Source organism: Falco punctatus, assembly GCF_963210335.1.
Source record: "Falco punctatus genome assembly, chromosome: Z".
Taxonomy (NCBI): domain Eukaryota; kingdom Metazoa; phylum Chordata; class Aves; order Falconiformes; family Falconidae; genus Falco; species Falco punctatus.
This window is the reverse complement of record NC_137586.1, coordinates 26,731,438-26,759,088: the sequence shown is the minus strand read 5'-3', so window position 1 is coordinate 26,759,088 and position 27,651 is coordinate 26,731,438. Positions and strand designations below refer to the sequence as shown.

Genomic DNA, 27,651 nt, shown 5'->3' with positions numbered 1-27,651 from the left:
CATTATTTTACTCTAGTGGCTGTTGGAACATCAATGATTAACAAGAGCTTGGAGAAGGGTGATTCACAGCGAATCCTGATGATACTGCAGTCCAAGTTTGGATTAAGAGTCGTTCCTGAGTGTGCTGAAGCCTACTTCAGGAACCTCTTTGAAGCCAAGAGCCTGAAAACCAGAGAAGGTAAAAACCTCCCTGAAAAGGACAGTTCCACTTGTCCGTACGTGGTGGTTTGACCCTGGCTGGACACCAGGTGCATACCAAGCCTCTCTATCAGTCCCCTCCTCAACCAGACAGGGCAAGAAAATATAGCTTGTGCGTCAAGATAAGGACAGGGAGAGACCGCTCACCAGTTACCATCACAGGCAGAACAGACTCAGCTTGGGGAAATCAGTTTAACGTATTACTATTCAAATGAGAATAAAATAATGAGAAATAAACCTAAAACTTACAAACACCTTCCCCCAACACCTGACTTCTCCCGGGCTTAACTTCACTCCTGAATTTCTCTACCTCCCCTTCAGTGGCACAGGGGGGGCGTGGGGGCTGCGGTCAGCCCCTCACACGCTGTCCCTGCTGCTCCTGCCCCCTCAGGGGAGGCTCCTCACGCTCTGCCCTGCCCCAGCGTGGGGTCGCTCCCAGGGGAGACGGTCCTCCATGAACTCCTCCAACATGAGTCCCTCCCTGTGGCTGCTGCTCTTCACACCCAGCTCCAGCTGGGTCCCCCACGGGGTCACAAGTCCTGCCAGCAAACCTGCTCCAACGTGGGCTGCTCTGTCTCCATGGGTCCACAGGCCCTGCCAGGAGCCTGCGCCAGCATGGGCTTCCCATGGGGTCATAGCCTCCAGAAACATGTCCAGCTATTTCCAGAGTTTAGCTAAGTCTTTCTAGAGTCTCAAACTAGCCTCTGCATGGATTTAAGGCAGCTTCTCTGTGACTGTCGATAGATTAATCTATCTTCCCAGAAAACCACATTACTCTCGGATTTATTTTTTTGTGTTAGCAGATGCAGAGAAGGGTTAGGCTGCATACTTCAACCTTACAGGTTACTGTCAAAGATCAATCCAGGCTCTGCCAGAGTGTCCATAGTTTGCTTACGGTCCCTGTGCATTGCCAGAGCAGCAGGTATTGGCAAAAGCTGGAGGTAGAATCTGCCTATAGCAAGATGATGGGTTGTTTTGTCATGTTAGAGCTGTAAGCACATCATAGCTAATGCAGCCAAGATCAGCAGGCAAGATTAGCTAATAATTAAAATAAAAGTTCCTGTTAATGTAGTACGTTTTCTTTTCAGTAGGTGGGCATGTTTCATCCTGCAGTCTGAGTTTTGAGAGGGCATTTTGCACAACTGACCTTATCAGCTTTACCTTGGGGCCTTTTGTCCATGAGGAAATGAGGCTTTTCCTGCCTGTCAGGATACAGCCTTGTTTACCAAAGCACTAAACGAGACAATGATGTGGATATAGGAAATGTCCTGTGTGAGCTAAGTGTCAATAAGGCCACCTTTTGGCCAGAAGACAAGAACAACTTTTTTTAAAAAAAATAAATTACAGTTTTTGGTTCCAATTACGTGAGTGATGATAGAAGACGTAGCACACACACATGCTCTTTCAGGAGTGAGCACTAACTTGGCACGTTGGGGTTTGGAGAAGCTGGCACTGGATCAGTACTAATGTCATAGCTTTTTCGTTCTAGAATGATCCTGATCCACTAACAGGACATTTTGAAAACATCCTTCTGACACACTGGGCCAAGATATGTAGTGACTTTGCATGTAAAATGGCTTTGTAGCAAATGCAGAGATGGGAAATGGGTAGGGGGAGCTGTAATTGCTCAGTGTAACAAGGCACAAATGTACACTAATGGTATGTATTGCTTTTAGATTCTACTGAAAGTCCATGGATTAAACTTGTAATGAAAAACATGTACGATTACTATTACAATGTGGAAACTGAGGAAGGTACCTGTGATGCTCCTGAAGGGGTTGTACCAAAAACTTCATGGTTAACTGGTGAAGAAATCCAAGTAAGTGGCTGAAATGATTGTTGTTGCAAATGCAGCATAAACATTGGAGAGAGAGATAGCAAGACATGGCAATATCAAGGGAAGAGGCTGTGCTGGATGAGGTTAAAGATCGCTTCAGTGTCTGCTTCTGATAATAGGAGCAACTGAAGTTTAAGCAGACAGTGATAGCACAGCCTTCTGTTTGATGTCTGACAATGATTCAAGGACTTCTTAACTGAAAGTTACAGCATTCCTTTTAATGGCCACCAGCAGGCACAGACAGAGGAAAGTCTGTTCTCATATCCCTTTATATTTTTTGGACTTTGTATTGGCCTATGACAAAAATTTCATGATATGTTTGTGGGCAGGTGGAAACATTGTTTTATGTTTAAATCCAATCATTTGACAGGATTCTTGTATTTTCATGCTCTATAGGTTGAGTATGATACTTAAACTCCCTTGCTGTAGAGGTTTTGTGTTGGTATGAAGTGTAACTTAGGACAAAATAGACCACATGAGCTTCTGCCCAGGTGTTATTTTTATTTAAAAAAATATTCAAAATTCAGTGGTAGCAGAGTAGCTCTTCCTTCATACTAGATTAAAATCTAGGGGTAAATCAGAGGGGCTTGGATAGGATGTACATCACCTGTACAGATGATGGACAGAACACAGATCAAATTCCAGGATGGTTTTGGCTTGAGGATTTTTGCTTTTAAATGACCTTCTTCTGTGATCTCTTAACAGAGCATTGTTGGGCAAGTTACAGCAGATTACAATCGAGAGCAGCTGTGGCTTGCTAATGAAAATCTGGTTGTTCAGATGCAAGCCCGAGCAAGGGGATTCTTAGTCAGAAAAAATTATCAGGAGAGAAAAGCATACCTTCAAAACCAGGAACCATCTGCCATCAAAATACAGGTATTGTTCTAGAACAAGAAGGTAACATGGCTTGGGCAACTTCTGCAAGGGTGATGTAGCTGATTACTACCACCACTGATAAAATCCTCAGATAGGTTGGTCTCCCTGTTTTGATCAGCAGCAGTTCAAACTTCTTACATCCACAAATATGTTCTTGTCCTTATTGGAGTAATTATGCTTTTAAACAGCAAATATCCACTTTTAAAAGAATGGCTTATATTGGCATGCAGTCTAGTGGGAGAAGACTCCCACTAGAAATACATAGCCCTGGCTGTGGTACACCTAACCATGTAACATGATCATACAAGATCAGAAGATATTTGTTGAGTATTGAAGCAAAAATTCCTTGGCAAAGTACAACTTAAGAAATACATTCCTTTCTAGACTATCCCCAGTTGGAAGTGGTTTGCTTCTGCTCCATGAGGTCATAGCTGGGTAGGGAGTGTCAGCCGCCCTGGTGTTCTCAGGCTTTAGCAGTATTTCTTGTATGTCTCCGATTTGCTGAACTCCAAGAAGAGTATAAAGGAAACTTTCTGCTGAGTGTGTGAACACTGACAAATGCATGCACAGTGGTTTTAAATGGTGAAATAGCCATCTCCTGTTAGAAACAATTTATTCCAGCCTTGAAAAATAATCAGTCACACCCACCTACCCCCCCACACACACACACACATTCTAGAAAAAATGTACAACTTTTTTTTAATCTATAGTAACTTCATGGTGATATGTACCTTTACCATTAGCAGCTGTCATTGGGATTGGCTTTTCATTTTCTGGCATGACGTCTAAGCCCAGCAAATGACTGTACTGTTATTTGAGGAATACAGGGTCTGTGAGCAGGTTCAAAAACACAGAGAAATGTAGGTGAATAAAGCTGTTCTCTGATTGCTTTCTGTGGGCTTTAAAATAAAAATGACTTGTGACAAGACAACAAGTAGAGGACAAGACTGTTACCGGCTGGACAGAGATGAAAGCCAAAATATGGTAAAGACAAGACTCCCTGTTATCCCTGTTATCCCTGTTGTTGGGTTCCTTGGCAAGACTTTGCTTCTGAGCTTGCAAAGGGATTGCCGTGTGAGGGAACTGGGCGTTCTTGTCTGTGGTACAAGATGATTCTGAGCAACTCTAGAAGACCAAAGACTTGGGAAGGAGGCCAGGCCAAGAGCAATGGGGGTCCAGCTAGTTAGGGGGCAGGTTTTGGATGTAATGCACAAGAGATGGCAGAGTCTTCCCCATGTGGGATGAAGTTGGTGATTGCGACAGCAAAGGATGAGGGTGTACTGGTGATAACAGTAATGATGGCTTCAGCATTGGGCAACAAATTGTTTGTGCTGAGATTGGCCAAATTAACACAAGATTTATCAGGGCACCTTAAAAATATAGAGGCAAGCTTACTTACACCTTAGTTATCTTTTCACCACAGTAACAGGTTTTATCTATAGGATAAACAATTATTTTAGTGTATGTATATTTTAATAAATATTAGGTTTTTATTAGTAATAATGGTCTTCTGCCTTTTATAAAATAGGCTTTCTGGAAAGGATTCAAACAACGGAAAAGTTACATTGACAGACTAAAGGTGCTTCAAGGCAACGTTGCTGCTATTGTTAAGGTAAGATTCCATTGTGCTTTGAGGCCTGAGTATATTTTACCCTTTGGCTTGGTCCTCCACCACCTGGGAATCAGAGATTAGGAACACAAACAGGAGGGACTTGTGCTACAGGAATTTGAATGATGTTGAAAATTATTGAATTGTCAGCTTAAGTAAATTGCTTCTTGAAAGCTCTGTGCTTGACTTCTGTCAGGCTTTGCTGAGCTTGTGTGGCTCATAATAGAGATTTCCTTATGCTTTCATTTCCATAATACTAAATTTGAAAATATTTGAGTGTTATTTCCTTAAAAGCTGTCAAATCTATCTGCCTGGAAAGTGTTCACTTTTCTGAGATGTTACTGGGTTAGTGTCTCATGAGTAGATCATAGATCACAGATGGGATATTGACCTCCTGTCTCTGAAGGAGACTGGTTTACAACGGAGAGCTGAGACTTGAAGGTAGAAATTACTTCCAAAAATAATGCAACACACGACTGGTAGACCCTTGAACTCAACTTGCTCTTTCAGTTGAAGTCCATTATTCTGGTCACAGGACTGTTGGAGTTTAGTGGTACAGTCATTTATGGTCCCAAGCAGGAGAGAACAGTGTGTGGAAGAGGGCTGTTGTAAGCAAGTTTCATACACACACAGAGAACAGTTTGTGCAATGTCTGTTAAGGTTTTCTTAAATTTTATTCAATTTTCAGATTCAGTCATGGGTCAAAATGTGGCTAGCAAAGACAGCTTACAGGAAACGGCTGCAATACTTCAAGGATCATGTAAGTCCTTTTTCTCCATTTTGAATGTGAAGCATTAAAGTAGGGTAACATGACAGCAAGGGCAGTTTTGGGAATCTTGGGGAAGAGGGTGAAGGTTCTGCAGGGTGTTTCTGAGCAGAAATGCATCCTAACTAGATTCTTTTGCTTAATGTTGGTCCCTTCCAGAGTGACCAAATTGTGAAGATACAAGCGTTTCTCAGAGCAAACAAAGCTAGGGAGGACTACAGAACACTAAGTAAGTGGTAACAGTTGAATGTTGTATATTTGGGAAATAGTATGCTACTGTGTTCAATCATTTTTTAAAAACTTTCACCTGGGATTTCTGTCTCCTGTTCTCTTTCAAAAGCAGGTGTGTTTGTAAATAAATTGGTTTACAGCTAAAACTGAAAAATTTTGGGTAGCTGTACTTAAACAGTATGACAAAAACATTGCTTCAATTAGCATAACCTTCTCTCTGCAGTTCCAAAACTTTATGCACAGCAACAGTTTCCTGGGGGGTTTAGGGGTGTTCACTATTATGTCAACTAACAAGCCTATTTACTTCAACTACAGTTGGTGCTGAAAATCCACCCTTGGCTGTCGTGCGCAAATTTGCCTACCTCTTGGACCAAAGTGACTTAGACTTTCAAGAAGAACTAGAAGTAACAAGGTTAAGGGAAGAAGTGGTTACAAAAATTCGATCCAATCAACAGCTGGAGAAGGACTTGAACTTAATGGATATAAAGATTGGACTGCTGGTGAAAAACAGAATCACTCTTCAGGTCAGCAGACTCTGTTCAGGCTCCCTTGGTAGAATGCACTGAGCACTTCCATGTGTTGAAGGAGCTCAGGATTTACACAATCACAGCATGGCTGAGGCTGGAGGAGACCTCTGCAGGTCACCTGGTCCAACCCCCATGCTCAAGCACTGCCACCCAGAGCAGGTTGCCCAGGACCATGTCTAGACAGCTTTTGAATGTATTCAAGGGTGGAGACTCCACAACCTCTCTAAGTAACCCATGCTAGTGCTTGGTTGCCCTCAATTAGTTAAAATACTCCTGGTAAATTAAATTTCTTTGTGTGTCGTAATCTTCTGAAAATACTTTGTGGTAGATGTTGTGTTGCCCTGAGTGGTATGTCAGTTTGCTACTGAATGTCACTCTTAGTTTTGCTATGTGGGTAACAGCAATTGCTTGGCAGATTTTAAGCATCTTTTCTGTGGTAGAATAGACTAGACTTCTAATCATATTTGAGAGCTTGGTCATTGTTAACTAAATGATGAATGAATCTGTATGTGAGATCAGGTTTCCCAGTTCATCATTGTTGGCAAGCCGTACTGGTGACAAGGAAAAGATGTTCAAAAGACTGGTTAGTGAATAGAGCAGTAAAATATACGAAGCTGCTAATGAAGGCCCTGCGAGGAATATTGCATTTAACATAGCTGGGAAAATGTAATTTTCTCCCATTTGCCTGTTCTGTGAATATATATATAATACAGATTTTCAATTGTCTGTCTGCAGGATGTGGTACTGCACAGCAAGAAACTTAACAAAAAGAGCAAAAGCCAGCTGGAAGAGATGGTTATGGTTGACAAACAGGGCATCAAAGGTTTGAGTAAAGAGAGAAGAAAGAAACTGGAGGCTTATCAACATTTATTCTACCTTTTACAGGTAAATCCTAATGTAAAAATTAACGTGGCAGTAAATTGCTAAAGAAAATCTAGAAATATATTTCTTGCTTTGTTTCAGTGATTATGAAAAGATTTCCATAGTAGTATGCAGACTGCAGCAAATACTATGATTGACTTCTAATATTTCCTGTAATTAAAGAAAGCAAGGATTTTCTCAAACTGTGTGAGAAATATACCTTCTTTTCTTTCTTGAGAATAACTTCAATCTGTATGGAAGCCAAAGACAAATGTTTTCCTCCATATATCTTTTGTCCATGTAAATTACTGTCACTACTACTGTGTGTTATATGGAGTGGAAAAGTTGCATGCTACGCAGCTGACAGCTTATACTGCATCTGTTATTGTGCTCTTTTTACCTCACTGAAGTTTTTCAAGAAGAATTTTAGATCTTCCTAGGGCAGATGTTCTCTAATACTTAAAAGGACATGTAGTATGCAATGTCATCTTGGTAGACAGCCACTGTCATTTGGTAAATTATCATTGTCATCAGACATATAGACCTGATGCACAGAGGTACTCTGGAGACTACAGATAAAATCCTTACTGGTGCTATTCACACTTATCTAACTGCAGTATTCAGTGTGTTTTCTGCATTAGGATTTGGAAAAAGTAAAGCCAGTGTGGAAAAGTGACATATATGGGAGTCAACATAAATGATTTTGGTGTTGACAAATGTAGAGAGCTGCCCCACAGCTGGAGGGTAGTTTGTCCTGGACAATAGTATTTACATCACTTGTTTGTTTTGTAGACTAATCCCACATATCTGGCGAAGCTGATTTTCCAGATGCCACAAAACAGATCAACCAAGTTTATGGATACAGTCATCTTCACTCTATACAACTATGCCTCCAATCAAAGAGAAGAATATCTGCTTCTCAAACTCTTCAAAACTGCTCTAGAAGAGGAGATAAAGTATGTGCACTCACAAGAAGACTTAAGTTAATTTGTGTTGCAGACAGTTCAAATAGGTAGACCAGATACACACCTAAAATAATCTGATGGTTAACCTTTAAACTGCTGTAAAATTGTATGCCTATTTTTCTTACCAGATAAATTCATTTTCAAAGTAACTTATTTGCTTTCTCAAGCCATTTGCAATTCAGGAAAAAATTCTATGGTGGACAATATTTTTGTATGGAAAAAAATCACTTTGAAAAACCAGACACTAGTGTTTCTTGGTTTTGTGCTTGAGTATCTAAGGGTGGAGAAAGTTGTTTTTTTTTTCTCTATGTGAATGTGTGTTCTGTAAGTAGAGACTGGTGGCTTATCCTGAAAAAACAGTATCTTATTTTATGCCCTGAACAGGTATTTGGTTCTGAATCAGTTATATATTAGCTGCCACTAACTATGCTATGTTCCAGGGACATTATTATAACACATATAGAATTCAGGCAGTAGTTTCTATAATTTTGTTTTATATGAAAGGCTAAGAAATAGACTGTGTAAACATGTTTCAACATGGAAACAGGATAATTTAAAAAGAGTGGGTTTTGAAAACATGGATAACTGCATACACAGGTCAGATCTGAGAACTGTTTTGTTCCTGATACAGCTCTAAGGTAGACCAGATACAGGATATTGTTACTGGAAACCCTACTGTCATTAAGATGGTCGTCAGCTTCAATCGAGGTGCTCGTGGACAGAACACTCTGCGCCAGCTCCTAGCCCCAGTGGTGAAGGAGATCATGGAGGACAAGTCCCTTGTAATCAACACTAGTCCTGTGGATGTGTACAAGTCATGGGTAAACCAGCTAGAAATGCAGACTGGTGAGGCCAGGTGAGTGAGGAACCTGGGCATGCTGTACCATTTAAATGCTTGAGGGATCCCTCAGTTCTGGTCTCCCTTCCCTTCTCTGACAAATTGCACTTGCCCCCATGCATCCCTTCTCCATTTTCCTGCAGCACAATGAGAGGTTTTGGGGATAGATGCTTAAAACACAGGTACTTCTACCTGTTGTGAACAACAAAGGGATCACTTCCCTGGTCACGAACTTCTAAACATCAATTACTTAATCTTTGTAAGTGTAGTAGACTATGCCATGGAAGAACTTACAGCCTTTTCCCCAGGTTTAATAACAGTATGTTAGTAGTGTCCCAGGTTTTTGAGGAGCTGGGACTGAGATGCGGAGATGCATGCCATGGATTAGGATTCCTCTTTTGTATTTAAGGGAAGGCACATGATGGTGTGTGCACCCCCACCTAAACAAACTGTCCCCCTCCACAAAAAGGAAGGTTATGCACCTGAGGCTTTTGTTAGCCTATTTCAACTGTATTTGTCTGACTTTTTTTCCAATTCACTTATGGCTCCTATGAAGCAAAAATAAATGCATTTTATTCTCAGATACATTTATCCTGGTTTAATATCTGTTTGTTTTGCAGCAAATTGCCATATGATGTAACCACAGAACAAGCATTAACACACACAGAAGTGGTCAATAAACTGGAATCATCAATTCAGAGTTTGCGAGCAGTAACTGACAAAGTTCTCACATCCATATTCTTTTCTCTCAATATGATGCCGTAAGTGCTGAGTTAAGACTCTCCAAGCTGCAGTTCATGTGCACAGTGAAGTTTCACTTGAAACTCAGTGGAGATCCTGTCAAATTCCATGGCATATGATATGTGCCTCTCTGCTGACTTTCCCAGTAGAGGGAGTGGTTTCTCCACTTCTGCTCTGCTTTAGCAGCCTCTTGAGCTTCTCCTCCTACTTGAAACTTCTTGTGTTTTCCATGACCATCTTGTTTTGTGTTTTAAGTGGCTAGGGAAAAAGCCATTAACTTGGCTGACTAGAAAATTATTATTATGTTTCATCTAAGTCTTTCCAATATTTCTCCTTTTCATCTGTTCTACACATAGTTACGGAATGAGATATATAGCCAAAGTTCTGAAGAGCTCGCTCCATGAGAAATTCCCAGATGCAACAGAAGATGAACTATTAAAGGTAGGTTTCTGAGGGAAAACTGCCAGCACCTTGTTCTTTTAATGCCAAATGGGATTTTTGTTGACACTTAAGCATTCTAAGGAACTGAGAATACCAGCATTTACTGACAGAATTTGGCACTTCTTGAGTTGAAAAGGGGTGATGGAAGGGGAGGAGAAGGGAACTCTTTTGCCTCAACCTAGCTACTTTAGTCTGGGTGCTCAGCAATTCTTACAGAAAACAGTGCCCAACCTGTTCTGGATAGTAATTGTTCTCAGAAGGTTGGAGTTCATCTGAATCATCTAGGGGTTTGGTTTTGTACTGTGGTCTTTACCACCAGCAGTCCTTTCATGAGACCACTGCGGTCTTTTTCTTCTTTTCTCCCCCTTGCCTGTAGTTGTTAACATATTAAAAAATAATTTGTTTTAAAATTGTGTTAATATTTAAATAGAATGAGAAAGGGCTTTAAAACAAAATTTCAAGTAGATCATTACATTACTTAAAAAGCTTGTAAAAGTTTTAGAAATGACATTTGTACAGACTGAAAGTAAAGTGTAAGTGATAAGCACAGTACCAGCACACTGATCATCACTAACCAACCACAGCCATGGTGCCTTTTCAGAGAGGTTAGGGGCATTGTTCCATGAGCTTTCCAGCCAGCTGAGAGACTGACAACTCTCTCAAATTAGAACTATTTGCACTTTAGTAAAGATGCTTTCATTAGTGTTTAATGACACGGTCCTAAAATTACAAAGTATTCATTTCAATACAACTTCCTTACTACTCCTCAAAAAGATACTGTTCGGTGTTTAAAAAATATCTCCTGATGCCTAAAAGACCTCAGACTTCTCAGCTGAAAAATTAATTCTGCTCTTTTGTGTTTTAACAATGCATTGGAAATACTTGCAAGTACCATTTATGGGGTCCTTCCATCCATCACTCCAGCAACACAGATTAAGGCATTGCTCAATTTATAAAAAAAAAACCTAAATAGCAAATGGATCATAAGGCATCCAACTGAAAGCCTTTAAATGTGTAAGCTGGAAGTTCTGCAGGTGACCACATGTAAGCTGAGGCAAATTGCAGAAAGTTCTGCCTGTTTCTGAGGTCAGGAATGATTTGAAGCCACCATCTGCATAATACAAGTTACAGTAACTTCATTATAGAAATTGAAGTTTGGAAAAATCTGTTCTCTAGTCTTTTAGGGCTGCATGCAGTCCTCATAAAAAATTATGTTCCTTGTCAATGAATGCATTAGCTGCTGGCTGGCACTTCAGAGAACGAGCCTCTAGAGCTGATCCTTGCTAAATCTAGAAGAGTTGTATTTATCTTTATTATTCAGCTCAATGCATTGCATTAGCTGACCTAAAGTAAGCACCAAATTGAAATGTCATTGTAAAAGTCCATAACTGATGTTCGCAGTTGTAAGAGGTACATCTTATAAAGCATCACAGGTTCTTTCAGTTAGGCACACAGGTAACACATATGTCTTAGGGGTGGTTCTAGCACTGGTTCCTGTGGTCTAAATCAGAAGTAAAAATGACTGATTATGTTTTGTAAAATGTAATTCTGTATGCAAAGGGAAGATATCTTGATTTTTTTCTTTTAGATTGTGGGCAATCTCCTGTACTATCGTTACATGAACCCTGCCATTGTTGCTCCTGATGGTTTTGATATAATTGATATGACAGCTGGGGGTCAGATACACTCTGACCAGAGGAGGAACCTAGGCTGTGTTGCCAAAGTCCTTCAGCACGCTGCTTCTAACAAACTCTTTGAAGGAGAGAGTGAACATCTATCCTCTATGAACACCTACCTCTCACAGACATACCAGAAGTTCAGGTATGCAAAGCCCTCACAAGCATCTATACAGTAAGAGCTCTGCTCTAGGATGTGTAAGGCAGGTAGACTCCTTATCTGTAGGAATTCCTTGCTCAAAGTTAAAAATGTTCAGTCATCTGCCATAGAGAATTCCTCACTGCTGAGGAAGCTGAAGTGGGAGTAACAGGCTGTGTTTCTGCTTGAGCATTACTTTGAGAACTGGTCATCTCTGCTGGCTTGGTTGCAGTAAGGCTTCCTTACTGCAAACACATTGTGAGAGCTGCGTGGGGTGATACATTATCCAGCAGAAATTGTGTTCTTTGTGTCAGGAGGACAGCTGAATGTTTTTTCAGAAGAACAAAGCTATTGGTCAAGAAAAAGCTGTGGGTTTTGTTTTTATTCTTTCATCTTTGCCAAGAGATTCCACACAGATCTTATTATTTCATCTTGCAGTCATAGGAAATAGCATGTTTTGCTATACTCGGGGACACTAGTTCTTTGGGATTATTGCCTATCTTTTTGGGTGATTGCTATTATTAGCTTGAAGTGTTCTTAAGCTTTATGACAAACTCACTTTCAGAACTTCTAACTTTAGTGTCTGCCCTTCATGAAAGCAAATGCACTGTTCACATAAAGGGTTTCCTTGTGAGATTTGCCATAAATACAGACAGTTAAAATTAGTCATTCTGTTTAATGAAGTATTTAAGGGCGTGACATTGTAAGCATGAAGAAACAATAGGGTAGAAAGTGTTTTAGCAATAATAACAAATGCTTATGAAAGAGAGAGCCTACTCTAGTTAGCCCCTTGATCACTACAAAAGGAAGAATTCCTCCCCTAATCAAGCCAACTTTATATGAAGCTGAGTCTCTGCGTGATTGTGCTCTGCACTTTAACTAAACCCTCCACAAACACCAACAGTGCTCTTAGCTGCCTGTTCTGCTTGTGCTCACTCAACAACTGCAATTGCAATGCTAGCTGTGTTAAAAGCTAGCAGCCCTACCTAGATCTTTTCCTATGCATTTATTACCTTCTGCAGGAAGTTGTCCAAACCCTTCTTAAACCTTCGAGATGATCTACCTCCACAATCTCCTGCTGAAGCAATAATCAGTATTGTGCTACCTGTCAGTTAAACCAGTGCTTGCTTTCATTTATTTGAAATTAATATTTTCATGCTAGTTGGATTGCATACCCCCTTGTCCCACCACTGTGATTTTGTACGACATTATCATAGTGCTCAGATTTTCCTCTCCAAACTGAGGAGTCCTAGGTTTTGGGTTTGTTTGTTTTGTTTTGTTTTTTTTTAATACCAAATTTAAAGGTTCTCTGAACCTGAAATGTGCATCTTCATCAGCAGCACAGGGCTGGCACAGTGAAGGCAGTACAGCTCCTGCAGCATGCCTGTAGGCCTCATCTAAAACTCTTTCTCCCAGGTGCTCCAATTCAGGTCCTCTTTGGGAAACAAAGCAGTCCTCTGATGGGAGGACCTTGCTGTGTCTTGGCTGCCTGTGCATATCCCTGGAGCTGTCAGTAGCCTGGATACACACCTCTTGTCTTGGGAAGCAGGTCTCAGGTCCATGTACATGCTAGTCATGTCAAAGTAACACTTCAACCACACTGCGTTTTTCCCTCTGAAGATTCTTGCATTCATAAACAATACTACACTTCCTGTCAGTTTGAGCAGCTCAGTTTGAGTAACAGCAAATTAAATATTTGTATGCCCAGTGGTAATTATGTGCAGCTTTTTCAAATAATTTCTTCTTGGCATGCTTCACACTACCAAGTGCCTTCATAAAACTGGAGGGTGTCTCTGGAGAAATCCTTTCATATCTTCTAGAGCACTAAATACAGATTTCTCTAGGTGTTTAAAATTTACATTAAAATATTGCATTTCATTGAATAAGGAGAAAAGAAAATTACCTTTAAAACAATCTTCCTCCAGCTGTACAGGAAAGATAGGCGTTTTTGTTGTTGTATAAATGTGTTGCTTCCTTTAAAAGGTTCCTTTAGAAACCAAGTGTATACTGCAGGTTGTAAGAGGAATATAATGCATGTCAAAGATCTGATTGTGGGTTTTTTTATGTTATAGGCTAACTGAGTTTATAGGGGATAATTATTGAAGTATTTCTAATTTTCTCTTAGGAATTTTTTTCAAGCAGCATGTGATGTTCCTGAACCAGAGGAGAAATTCAATATTGATGAATACTCTGACATGGTGACCCTTAGCAAACCTGTCATATATATCTCCATTGAAGAAATTATCAATACCCATTCAGTAAGTCAATGAAAATACACTACTCAGACTAAAGTTCACAGATTATTAAACATTTGCAACAAACAGTCTCTGGGGAAGCTTAGTATTCATTCTCCCTTTTGACATAATTTCTTCAGTTCGTGTCTGGAATTCAGTATTAGATTGCATTTTTCCTAGAAGACTGCTTCCATGTAAAAGCATCATCTCAAATGACATTTATATATATATAAAAAAATATAACATTTTCTGATAGAAGGGAGGAATATTTTTGTTCTAATCTAGTGTGACACTTCTATTTATCCTTAAAAATACTTTCTTGTCTTGGCTAAGAAAGTGATGCCAGTTTGAAGAAGCTGCTTTGACTGTGGGAACAGAGGAAAAGTCAGTGTATTTCATGACTGGAATTCTGTCATATGTTTTGTTGGAAGCAGATGCAAATGTCTGATTTGGAAGGACTGAGCTGTGGCATCCTGCCAGTTCTTTATCATGGGTAAAGAACAGATTAACTGCTCTGTAGTATGACTCATTAGGGTGTAAGTTAAATGTCTACCACATGGTCTTTTTAAAGCTGGGATATTACCATCTGTTTCCTGGCTTGCAAACTGTTCCCTGCCCCTGCCCCGCCTTACCACCCCAAAAAGAACAAATATTGTCAGATACACTATAGAAAAGGTAGAATACCTAACTCCCACTACACCATATTCCAAGTCAGCTTTATTCAAGTGAAAACTAATAGCCTAAAAACCTATTTTCTGGATTGCCTTTATGCCTATTCTTTCTTTTAATTTTTTAAGGCATAGACTTATGTCTGCATGTTTATGATCAGAGCTTACATTTAAACACTAGTGTTGCTCAAATATTCCTTTTAGTGGGTCTGTTGCATGTCTAGTATGTTATTTGATCTTAACGTCACAGAGCATTGCTATGCAATTTTATATTAGCTAATAAAATACTCTACAAAATATGATGTAATTTAATGAAAATTAATTGCCAAACAAAGGAGGTCAAGGAAATGGTCTTTTTTTGATAACATGACTACATGCACTTGCCTGCTTAGAGCAAACAAGCAAATAGTTCTGAAGACCATGGTATTATCTATGTGCAGTACATTTACCAGGTGATTCTCCTTGTCATGTGCCACCTCTTCCACCAAACCACCTCTGGGAGCCTAAGCCTGAGTTGTCTGCTCACACTGCACTGTTCCTACAAATGTAAATTAAAATTTCCATTTTGGTCATACAGCTCAAAAATACCCCTAGTTTGAATAACAGGAGATGCATAAACAGTTTGTCATGTGTAGCTCAGCTTCAGAAGCTGTTCTCAAATCTGCCCTCTGTCATCATCTTCCAAGGCACTTGCCTAAACTTAATTTTCATTGCACACCTCTGTAGGATGTAGCTGGAATGAGGGAACTGCTGCATTCACCAGCTCGGGTTTTTTAGTTCTTCCCCATGTATCTCTTGGCTCTGCCCCAGAGAATTTGTCCTGTGAATGTCTCTGTCACTCTGTGCTTGTATGGCATCAAGCATAGTGAAGCTCTAATGAGTACATACAGTGTTTCTCAGCAGTTCCCACAGTATCATGGTCAACATTATGTACAGTGTGGGGTAACTGCTGCACATAAGAGAAACTTTTTTAAAACAAGTTCACGGTTATGGACTTAAGCTCACTGTGTCTTATAAGTATGTCTGGAATGCCTTTTTTTCTTGACGTACACCTTCTAGTTGTCATTGAGTTTCTAGTAGCCAGTAACTTTTGAATGACTATAACTTGCAGTGTTTAAAGTACTTGGAATCCTGGCATTTTTGCCTACTGTGCATGCTTTGCTGAAGCTAAATTTCAGTGAAGCTTAGTGACACTACATCTTTCCATCTGTCTTCCACACAGGGAATATTGCTTCTAGGGGTAGCGGACTGTTGAATCTAGCCATCACTAATGTTGCTGGCTTTATTTAAGCCAGCATGATGTTACTTTTCTTACAGATAGCAAGGGCCTGTTTTCAAGAAAAATGTAACTGCCCCATTCACGGTCTTCATTAATTTGGCTTACCAGTATTTTTGTGGCTTAAAGTTTTGAGAATGTGCCCAGGTATGGAAGTTATTGTGCATATGTTCACAAATCTCCTGCAACTTCTAAGTCTATTAGGTGTTGCATAGCTGGCTTCTCACTCACAAAATATAGTAATTTTTGAACAGTATCACAGATACCGTTGTAAAGTACTGGAGTGGATATACAGAAAAAATAGGTATCTTTCTGTGGACCAACAACCCAGTCTTCATTCATTTGTGTGCTTAGTTCAGGATGCAGCACTGAGATGCTCTACTTGGGATTATCACCCTTTACTCTGTGGTACTTCATTAGTCCTAAAGGCAAATTTTAACCTTCTGCTTAGCTGTGATGTTCAGCGCTCCAGAGACAATTGACAGAGGAGCATGGCAAGCTGTTTTATGGCAAGAACAATTCTAAAGTCATAGTCTGGAACTGAGCATGCTTTCCCACTTTGGGTCCTCCTTAATCCTAATCACACTAAATGTGTATTTTTCAGTGTTTAGTCTCCAGATTTATTTACAAGTATAAGCACACTGGGAATGCTGGGTGGTTTTTTTGTTGGGGCTTTTTTTGATGATGATGACTTTATTAACATTTGTTTATAGCTACTATTGGAACACCAGGATGCCATTGCTACTGAGCCGAATGACCTGCTGAACGAATTGCTGGAGGGGCTGGGACCTGTTCCTGATGTAGAGTCTTTCCTGGGTATACAGTTCTTCTTCTTTAAGGTTAACTTCACCCTAGGGGCAGAGTTAAACAAGAGCTTGATTTAAATACTCTTGTGTCACCCATGGTGAAAGCTTCTTCATTTACTATAGTTCTTTTCTGAACACTTATTGTAGCATTGCTCCTTATAGTTGAACCTTCTTCTAACAGCACTATTCACTCAAAGATTATGTGATTCAAAATCTAAACATCAATAATGTTTCAAGCAGAATGATCCAGTTGTGTTGAAACTGCAGACAGAAAACAAGTAATTTTAATAACTTGACCTTTTTTTTTGTTAATATGTGCTAGAAACTTACAAAAACTGCACAGGGAATTCTTAAAACAGCCATTTCTTATTTTGACTCAATTATCCAAATAAAAATGAAGTTTTAAAAATCATGCAAACGTATTAGAAAGTTATAAGGAAAATTTGTGACTGATATTAATTTGCCTTTATTGTAGCAAGATGTAAAGCATTCAGAAAGTAGCTAGGATGTCATGGATAATACCAGCTTCCAAGTTATAGCTGCTACTCTTTAATTTTTCACTACCACTGCATGTTAGTACAAAGGATCTTAAATTGTTTGTACTCTTCTTTGAGAAGAAGATATGTGAATCTCTTGCACATCAATAGATGAAAAGCAAGAATTGGTGGCAATTCCAAAATATTCTATCTGGGCTTATAAATAGCTAGCTTATGGTATTGATCATTCAATGCCCCCAAAAAAAGAATGCTTCTAAATCATAGGAATGGGTGTGCTATTTAAAATACTGAATATTTCTGATGACTTACACTGATTTATCTATGTTCTTGTTCACTTCATGCATTGAATCATGGGAAAGTTGGCAGACTTGAAGTAAAATATGTTTCCTTACAGGGGAAGGAGCTGTTGATCCCAACGACCCCAACAGGGAAAGCACACTGAATCAACTTGCAAAAACAGAGATTTCACTATCTCTGACAAGCAAATATGAGTTACGAGAAGGTGAAGATCAGGATCTCAAAAACCTGATGATAAAGTAAGTTTTGCTCAAAAAACTATATTCTGGCTATGCTTTTTGTCTGGTTTGTTGGTGGGTTGTTTTTTTTTAAAAGAAGGTTGCTTCTACCCTGCCTGTGCACATTTCTTAAGTGCTGAATGTACTCAGTTTTCAAAAGCCAGTTTGTGTTCAGTCCTGCTCAAATGTCTGCGAAAGTCAGAGAAACTGTCCATTCTTCCAGAAAGATAAACGTACTGCCACTTGTATTTTGGAGCATGACCGGATCATTATCTAACCTAGTAAGTACTCTTCCACGAAGCTGTCAAAGTGTTCTGCTTTAAAACACCACAGCTTTAAAACAAACAAGCAGAGATGAAAAGCTGTCTAGCCTTGTAAGTGACAGACAATATTACACTGTCCTCTCCTCCCCCTTAAAGGAAAACACATCCCTGACATACTGCCATCAGGCATCTGAACAGGATGTGACTGTCACTTCAGCAGGAATAGCGCATACTTTTATCCACGGAAAGAAAACTGTGTTTATTCAATGTAGTGAATTAAGAAATGGTAACTGGGGTACCCTGGGATATAGGCTACTTCACAGTTGAAAATGTTTTTATAAAAGCCCTTAGTATCAAATTATTGGCACCCTTCTTTAAGCTGTCCAGAATAAGCAGTGGTGTATTTAAGATCCTGGTGCTTCCTGAAACAAAGGAGGGAGAATGGGAGGCTGCTGTCCTCTATTACTAGGCTTACTTTTACCCCACAAGTGTGAAGGTTAGAAGTTCCCTTTAAAAGGAAATACAGCATAAGGATTTTACACTTCTGCAAGCACTAGGGCTGTAGACACAGGCTGTAATTCAACTCTAACCTGTTAGGGGTCTTTTTCCAAATCAAGAATCAGTAAACTGAATTTACTAGGTAGTATGTGAAGCATTACTTCTGAAGAAAGTTCTTAGCTAGGATGCTGTAGTAAGTAGTGCAATTTGTATAAAAGCCATAAAGGCCTGTTTCATTTTGTTTTTTTAAACTGAGTTTTTTCTGTAACTTGTCAAATATAATTTGAGATCTAAAGTAAAAGGACAGCATTGACAGTCAAACCAAAACTGTGTTAGTCACTTGGTGTTCCAGAGACCAAGGCTCTAGAGTTTTTCCCAGGCTGGTTTTGTAATAAGAATGTCTGCTGCTATCACTTAAAAAAAAAAAAAAGTGCTTCCTGTCCTTCTTTCCTCTGTGTAGGAGTAAAATGCTACTCCTTAATGGAATCCCTAAAAACATGCAAAATCAAGGCCAAAAGAAATGTCTTTAATTCTGTGCACTGTGTGGAAATAATGTTGAAACAATAGCATGAGAATAGCAAAAGAATTTTTTTATCCAGAGAAGGGCAACAAAGCTGATGAAGGATCTGGAGCACAAGTCCTATAAGGAGTAGCTGAGGGAACTGGGGCTGTTAAGCCTGGAGAAGAGACTCAGGGAGGATCTTACTGCTCTCCACAACTACCTGAAAGGAGGTCGTAGGCAGGTGGGGGCTGGTCTCTTCTCCCAGGTAACAAGTCGCAAGACAAGACAAAATGGCCTCAAGTCACACCAGGGGAGGTTTAGATTGGGTATTAGTAAAGCTTTCTTCACTGGAAGGGTGGTTGAGCATTGGAAGAGGCTGCGCAGGGAGGTGGTGGAATCGCCATCCCTGGAGGTGTTTAGAAAAACACATAGATGTGGTGCTTTGGGACACGGTTTGGTGATGGATTTGCATTAACTGTTGGACTTTATGATCTCAAAGGTCTTTTCCAACCTAAAAGATTCTATGATTCTATAATTTCACTTCTCTATTGTATAACCATTTTCCAGTAATGTTTCTTATATTTTGAGGAAATTTAGTGAACAATCTGACAGAAGATTAATTAGCAACCTGAGTTAAATTGCAGCAGTATCAGAAGTTACTTACTGCTGCCTTTTACACAAGAGTTGTGTGAATACATATGCTTAGCTTTCCTACCTTAGCTGCAGAGGAGTCTTTTGCTGCAACTGTGAAGATAAAAATACTTGGGTATTAAATACTTCTAAGGTTTCTGCAAAGAGCCCTATGATTTGCTGGTACCCCTGTCTAGAGGACTCTGCTTAAGGTGCCTGGACGTTGTGGTTTGAGTGTGCAGGTGCTGCATGCCAAGTGGCAGGTCAAGGGGGAGGCATCCAGCCCCAGGTTGGGGCGTTTCTGGAAAACAATAGAGCTGAGCAGGTTTTGGTACAAGGGTATTGGAAGCTGAAGGGAGGGGAAGTGGAAATAAGCCTTGTGTCTTGTCGGCCGTATCGGCACCAGTTTCTAAGGCAGTGCATAAAACACTAATGCTGTCCCATGTACATTAATGTAGGCTGCGGTGGTGACCACCAGAGACTGACAAAAATTGTCAGGCAGAGAAAGCCAGCAGTGTGTTGATGTAGTCCAAGTGAACCAACTTTAGGAAATCTTTTTCAGTCTGTTTTGGGGTTTGATTGTTTTTGCAGTTTGTTTTTTTTGTTTGTTTTTTTCTTTTTTCCCTGGTAAACTGTAAGGGATTCCAAGGGAGTTTGGGAAGGAAATATGCATTTAACAGCAGTCCTTCAGAAGCTGTTGATGGTGCTAGAACTGCTCAGTGCACTTAGCAGCTCTGGGTGAGCAGCCTAATTTCCAGAAGGTTTAGCCGGTTTCCTCTTTAACGTGGAAGGAGCAGTGCTTTAGGTCTGCCTGTGCTGTCAGTCATTCCTACCTTGCTATCCCTTTCATGGAAGCTTGGATCATACCCAAACACTGGGTGTTTTTAGAAAACATTGCCTGTATATGAGTAAACCTTTTGTGCCATTTAATTGAATTTTTTAAAACTTCCTAGTTCTGAAAACACCAAAAAAAAAACAAACCACCAAACAATTTGTGTAGGTAAATTATCATTTTAAACGAAGTCATGAGGTTTATCACAGAAGCCTTGATCATAATTAGATATTTTCCTGTGAAAAGTAAGCTGTATCTTCAAGCTTCTGTGAATTTTTAAGAATAAGCTATATCTCATTTGTAACAATGTCCTCTAAATTAACAGAATTCTGCAGCAGAGTTCTTGGAAGTATTATGGATGAAGAGGCAGCAGGAATGAGATAAAGTCTTACCAAAAAACCCCAACTAGTTGACATATCAGGGTGTAGCAGTTTCCCTTTTTTAGCAAGGAAATGCTCCTCATAGGTTGCCTCTAGAGAAGTATCTGCCCTTAAATGGTGTGCATAAATGCACTGGTATGCGTAAATTCACCGCATCAGATGTAAAATACTTTCAGAAGTTCAGCAGTTTTGAGTGCGTTCCCACTTTATTCAGTACATATGACCCTTAATGGAATCATGCATAGCTCAGGCTTTGCAAAGATGACAAAACAGTAGATAGGAATATAATGATCATAATTAAAAAACATATGTGAGATGTTGCTTGAATTTTTATGTTAACAGTTGTTTTACTGTGCTAGTTGGTTAACTGTTTTCTAAAAAAGGGGAAGAAGTATGCATGCATTTCTTTATTCAGACGTGTGTAGAAGCCAGTTGTTCAACACTAATAATGGAAGCTCTGAAACATAAACATTACCAAGCATCCATAATAAAGGGGGAGCTTGCTAGTTGTACAGTTGAGAAAATGAAATGCCCAAGTGATTCAGTGACAACTGTTTTGTAATATCCATGTATCCTTTTTAAAAGGACCAAAAGACTTATTGTGGATGTGATACGAACACAGCCAGGGGATACACTCTTAGAAATACTAGAAACACCAGCCACAGCACAACAGGTAAGTGCTATATTGTGCCTGTTCAGGAAAGAAGGTATATATTTTATTATAGCTATTTGAAAGACTTAACGTATCTCTAGCTTTCTCTACCACTCTGTAACAATGAAATAATTGTTGCTGGTTTTAGATTATTCAGAATCTAGAGCCTTCAAAATGTGAGACTTGCAAATTTTCTTTCACTGTATAATTGGTAACAGCTTCAGAGGAAAAGAAAAATCATGTCTTGCTGTCAGCTAGCACAACTAGAATAATACTTTTTCTTTGCATTTTTTGTAAACAGGGTCTCTTCTGTATTTCAATACAATCAAACCATCTGAGGTGAACCCTTCTGCTAGATTTTTTTTTTCTTTTTTTTTCTCATGACCTCCAGAATCTTAAGTCAAGTTCCCTAACACTGAGTTTATTTGCTTAAGTAATACAAGCAAACATCTGCCTGGGGAACTACTGCTGTCCTTGGCATGAGAATTGACTGGGAAAGAGCTCCCAGTTGAAGGTTTCCCTGTAGATCCTGACACACAAAGTTACATCTCAATAATGTGCACATTTTAGCTTACCTCAGTGTGTGCATATGTAGGGTACACCTGTGAAATCTGGACAGTTTTTCCACAACTAAATGTCAGTGAGTCATCTGGCTGATTTTAGGCATATTTTGATTAACTGAAATAAATGATGAGGTGTTGTGATTAGTTACTTAAGGTATGTCAAAAGGCACAGTAAATGGAGTGCTTTCACATCATATGGTAAGGTGCAGGCTTTATTTATATCCTCTTGATTCTTGATAATCTCCTTTGAGAATTCAGTGTACTTGAATACTGAACTGTTACCCTGAGCTGGAAAATAACTCTTCTGGATTTTTTTACCCAGGAATCTAAGCACTCGAAACTTGCAGAAAAACGTGCCATCTTAAATTCCAAAACTCCAGAGAAAATAAAGCACAGTCAGTCTATTTTTGAGGATGGGCAGCTACCAATAGAACAAAAGAAAAGGAAAATTCAAAGAAACCTCCGAACACTGGAACAAGCAGGTCTAGTGTCTTCAGCAACTAAGTACCAAGAAATTATAAATGAGATTGCTAAGGTAAATGGAACATACTTCCTTGTATATTGACGGGTTTTAGGCTGGCAGTGGGCCTAAATCCATTCCAGCTAGAGATGTGCAATATATAATTTCCAGAGAATACTACACTAAATCACTGAAGTATCCATACAAGGAATAAATCGTCTTTGCTGAGAAAATAACTGGGAGACGATACTCTCATGCATAACTAGCTGTACTGAATAACATGCCACTGTAATCTTTGTTATCCAGACTTGATACTGATGCTGTTTTAACTTCTCCAGTACAATGTGTTTCAGTATAGCCTTTTCTATTTTAGAAGGAATCAGAATTACCCATCAGTGTTTCAATTAATAATTAGTGCAGTCTTTGTAAAGGTAAAAAAGTCTTTGAAAAACCCAACATGTTCTCTGACTGGTGTTTAACACAGATCTGCAGGGGCTGGGTAGGGCACAAGCCGAACAGCAGGCCAACATGGTGCCCATACTGAGGCTGGTAGAGCACTGGGCCTGCTGAGGACAAATAGGCAAATCCTGTTCCAAATCCACACCCGACACTGGCTGTAAGAGTCTTAGTGTATTAGACTATCTTTAATTACTCATGAGTAAATTACACATAGCTCACATGAGTGATTTACATATTATAGATACATATTTTTAAAAGTGGCAAATATTTCAATATATAAATAAGTAAATGGCTCAAGTGAGCTAAGTCTTTAATATAAGTACATCATGTTATACCTACTCTGAAGTGCTATTTTAAAGCCCTGCTCAGTTTAGGTGTCTGCATCTGCTTCCACTTAAAACCATTCTAGGTATACATTCAGTACCCCATATTTCCTACCTACAAGCCTAGATGCTTTGTTTTGAGCCATTAAGTCAATCTGAAGGTTGGGATGAGCCTTAGGACTGCAAGTTGCTTTATTTTATTTTCAACTACCTCAACTCAACCATGACCTTCAACTGAAGCTCTAGTTTAGCAGTAGCTACTTCTTACCTAGTTGAAGCCCAAGCTCTCATTTCTTAGGCCTCACACCAGGAACCAGCTGTGAGAAAGCTTTCATTTATAGCATGAAGACATCTTCCTTATGTCTTCCTTGTTTGTCATGCCTTGGAGACCACAGCAGAGTTCAAGATATCACCACCCATATACATAAGTAGCAATCTGATTGTTGTCTTCCATACAATCACATAAGCCATAGTACTCACTAACACGACAGTTCATGCTTTCTCCCAGTAATTCAGTCACTTTGTATAATTACAGATTTGAATGCTAATAAGCTGAAAGTTTTTAAAATTTAATAAACAAAAAACAATAATAAATTTATTTAGGATATCCGGAATCAAAGAAGATACAGACATCATCGGAAAGCTGAACTGGTGAAACTCCAGCAGACTTTGAATGCACTCAACTCCAAGACAGCATTCTATGAAGAACAAATTAATTATTACAACACCTATATAAAAACTTGTTTAGACAACCTAACAAGAAAGTGAGTTGGAGTCATCTTGGTTTTCATATTTCAATGTGTTTTCTCAGGAGGGAGAGCAGGTGTTAATCTTTAGTTGCAAGTTTTGATTCCAGCAATTGACAACACAGATTAAAAAGGTCCATGGGAGTTGTCAGTGTGACTTGAGACAAAACCTGAAAAGTAAAGTCTTGCATTTATTTAAAGCTGCCTTACAGAAACAGGCCTGAGATGTATGTGTGTTTTCAATATATTTAACTGTTGCTGTTTTGATGTCCTGCTTTGACAAGCAGCTTCAGGAAGTAAATATTGATTTTTCTTCCTTCACTAAAAGGGTCGGGGTTTGTCTTTAGAATGAAAAATGGGAAAACTGTACTTTTCAGGTACAATGCAGTTACTCAAGAGCAAGCCCCCTGCCAAATGTCACTGAAGTGTCAGAATGAGAACACTTTACTGACTTGCACACTGGGAAAGCTCCTGTTCACCTCATAGATCCAAAAATGAACTCTAATGGCCAAACTTATTTAACATCTATGTCACTGTATGTTTACAAAATGCTATTTTAAAGTGATGATTGTGGACTCTTTTTGGACCAGGGTTGCATTTCACAATCAAATTTAAACAAGTGCTAAAAACATAGTCAAAACCATTGTGAAGATGTTTAGACTATTTGCTGTGTGCTAACAATCCCTCTTAATTCTTAGATTTGTTTTGAATATTCTGTTCATTAATAGACATTCAAGAAGGCAGAGTGAAGGAAAGCTGAATATGGCTAGAAGAGTAGCTGAAGTATAAAGACCTGGTAGAAAAGTCAAAAGCCATTTTTCGTGTTTTCTTCCCAGGAATTCATGGAGGTCAATTAAACTAGATGGAAAAGAGGAGGTGAAGGGAAGCAAAAAAACGAAGCAGGCCTCATTAAAGTACACAGCTGCAAGGCTGCATGAAAAAGGTGTCATCCTAGAAATTGAAGGTCTTCAAACCAAGCAGTAAGTGTGGTAGAAAACAATGCAGAGAATTTTCTATTCAACAGCTCCTTAAGGGGCCTGGCTTTTGTTAAAAGAAATCTTTGCAATTTCCTGTGCCACACCTAAAATTACCTCAGACTTTTAAATTCAGAAGAATGATAAAGCTTAATTGTCATAATTCATTTTTTTCCCTTGTACCATGCTATAAGATTACCTTGGGAAAACACCTGAATAAGCCTGTTTTGGCATTGGCTTAGGTGGAACCACTACAAATCCAGCTGCATTCTCACTCCTAATGATGGGCTTGTTAAGCAGTTGCAGCTTTGTTTTCGGTTGTTTTTTTTTTTTTTTTTTCATTTACTCAGCAACTGTTTTCATATAACTAAGTAAACACCTGGTTTTCTGCCCTTCCTTACTATGGCAAGGCAAATGCATATGGTGGTTCAACATGCCTTTTTTATCTATCCATTATGAGGCCGCTGTAGTGAAAATCTTCCGTGCTCTGCACCCTTCCATCCATCTTCTGCATGCAAAAGAGTTTTCCAGGTTGCAGGTTTTTTTCAAGTGGGTTCTTCAGGCAAAGGAAGCCATATGAGGCAAAGTGAAACCAGAGAAGAGTGTGCACACACCTACCAGTAGACACTCAGGTGTGGCAGAAAGAAAATCTGGCTGCCTTGTCCTATGTTGTATATGCTTGGTCATCTTTTTTTCCCTGAACTTCCCACAGCCTATTATTTTTCTCCAATACAAAAAACTTGAGAGCTCTGTATTACATACTATATGTACACCAGAAAGTCTCCCAAGACGTTGCAGTAGGGGTGGGGTGGTTCATCTAACACAATTTACACTGCTTACAGTCAAAGTTCTTTTGTGTTCGGCAGGCTTTTTCCCAAAAACTGTTTCTGGACTATAGAAACATGCACAGCATGCATAATTGATTACCCATGTTTTTGTTTTGAGGTTTAAGAATGTGATGTTTGATATCACACCTGGAGAAGAAGTGGGTGACTTTGAAATCAAAGCAAAATTTCTGGGGGTTGAGATGGAAAATGTGCAGCTCCATTTCCAGGTAGTTTGAATTTTGTTACTTTGCTATATAGTCACAGTTGCATTTCCTCTAAATATAAACCATTCCAGATTTTTTTATTTGTATTCATGAACTATTCAATCAGCACAGAGCAGCAGATCATGTGGGTAATAACTATGTAAGTTCCATAGGACACTGGGCACAGAATTGTGTTCATGTTTACATTGGGGCAGCTGCATGAAACCAAATGCTGTGTTAGTTCAGTGGCAAGCATCAAATACAAAGAGAAAACAAAAATATACAGAAAGCAGTATTTCTTCTGTTTTGCGTTACCAACAGTCTGTAATTTGGGATCCAGAAGTCATGCAGTGTTTTCTACGCCTATCCAATAGCTGCTTGTAACTGTTTAAATTGTGAAGGACCTGGAGTTTGAGATGGGCATCATGTGATGAAAGTGACCCCATCCTGTTGCTGTAAAGTATGGATTCAAACACAGAGACTAATAATTTCATTTTCTATTATAGGATTTGCTTCAGATGCAGTATGAAGGTGTGGCTGTAATGAAAATGTTTGATAAAGCTAAAGTGAATGTGAACTTGCTCATATTCTTGTTGAATAAGAAGTTCTATGGAAAATGAGTGTCTTCAGATACCATGGACTGCACCCATCAGTAGGAAGTCTATTCAGTATTTTTTTGCTTTTAAGCATTTGTTTGAAGTTTGTCACTAGGCGCTTTGTAACTTTAAAAAAAAAAAACACCACCAAATGTTCAGAGGAATGTACACAGTGCCTTTTCAGCATTGATAATGAAGCAGAAAAATAGAAAACAGATTAATTTAAACAATTCCAGATTTTGTTGGTGTTGGTACATTCAATTTAAAATAGTGTTTAGGACACTTAGCTATTGTGGTTGAATGGAGTTTAAGGTAGGCAGAAACTGAATTTAGTTGAACATATAAGCCTCTTCCTATCAAAACATGTTTAAATGACCTCAGATAAATAATATAGTTCCTATTCAATTTTTAAGTATTTACCAAAAGAAATCCTAATTTGTTTCTAAGGGATAGTTTGGGCAAATATTTAGTTACATACTAAGCCTATTTTCTGGCAGTTTTTCAATTGTAAAGCAAACTTATTGTGCAATTCAAAAATTTGTATAGGTAATTATAAAGTGACAATAACGTCTTACTGTACAAAAATATATTTTGTGATTCATTCCTACTAAATGCACTACTGCCTCATGTAAAATGACATTTTCTACTTTCACAGCCTTCGGAGTGGCATTGGGGAAATCTAAATAGTGAACAGTTTTTGTTCAGTTTGAAGTATTTGAATACGTAAATTGTGCCTGTCTGTCTTTTTTTAAGAAAATAAATGCAATAAAATCAGTATTAGATTTTTTAATAGTCTTTGGAGATTGTTCTATGTAAAATAAACATTACCTAATAAAACTGGCTTGATTCCTAAATTTTGTTTGAGTCATTAAAGCAGCAATCCAGATGGTAGTGAAATAACTTTGAGTGCTTTTATAAAATGTAATCTAATGAAGCTTGATTGTCCTCACAGGTATGTTTTGGGAAGGTTGCTAAGCCGTAAAGACTTCATGGCCTTTATGCCATTGAACATGATGATGATTTTGCTGGTGAACTACCAATT

The 27,651-nt window shown here is 39.0% G+C and overlaps 1 protein-coding gene across 8 annotated transcripts in view; it reads left to right on the top strand.

Annotated features, from left to right (window-relative positions):
* IQGAP2 (IQ motif containing GTPase activating protein 2) overlaps positions 1–27,463 on the top strand; it is a 128,212-nt gene extending 100,749 nt beyond the window's left edge. For all 8 annotated transcript variants that reach the window (XM_080373269.1, XM_080373270.1, XM_080373272.1 and 5 more), the window contains 22 exons: positions 17–178; positions 1,875–2,017; positions 2,741–2,911; positions 4,440–4,523; positions 5,209–5,280; positions 5,446–5,515; positions 5,833–6,041; positions 6,780–6,929; positions 7,698–7,861; positions 8,502–8,726; positions 9,329–9,469; positions 9,806–9,890; positions 11,479–11,711; positions 13,831–13,963; positions 16,597–16,699; positions 17,581–17,722; positions 21,392–21,479; positions 22,344–22,556; positions 23,867–24,027; positions 24,846–24,989; positions 25,929–26,037; positions 26,520–27,463. In XM_080373269.1, the coding sequence (XP_080229395.1) occupies positions 17–178; positions 1,875–2,017; positions 2,741–2,911; positions 4,440–4,523; positions 5,209–5,280; positions 5,446–5,515; positions 5,833–6,041; positions 6,780–6,929; positions 7,698–7,861; positions 8,502–8,726; positions 9,329–9,469; positions 9,806–9,890; positions 11,479–11,711; positions 13,831–13,963; positions 16,597–16,699; positions 17,581–17,722; positions 21,392–21,479; positions 22,344–22,556; positions 23,867–24,027; positions 24,846–24,989; positions 25,929–26,037; positions 26,520–26,633 (3,116 nt within the window). In that variant the 3' untranslated portion in view covers positions 26,634–27,463. The remainder of the gene's footprint in view (positions 1–16; positions 179–1,874; positions 2,018–2,740; positions 2,912–4,439; positions 4,524–5,208; positions 5,281–5,445; positions 5,516–5,832; positions 6,042–6,779; positions 6,930–7,697; positions 7,862–8,501; positions 8,727–9,328; positions 9,470–9,805; positions 9,891–11,478; positions 11,712–13,830; positions 13,964–16,596; positions 16,700–17,580; positions 17,723–21,391; positions 21,480–22,343; positions 22,557–23,866; positions 24,028–24,845; positions 24,990–25,928; positions 26,038–26,519) is intronic.
* Positions 27,464–27,651: the final 188 nt, after the last annotated feature.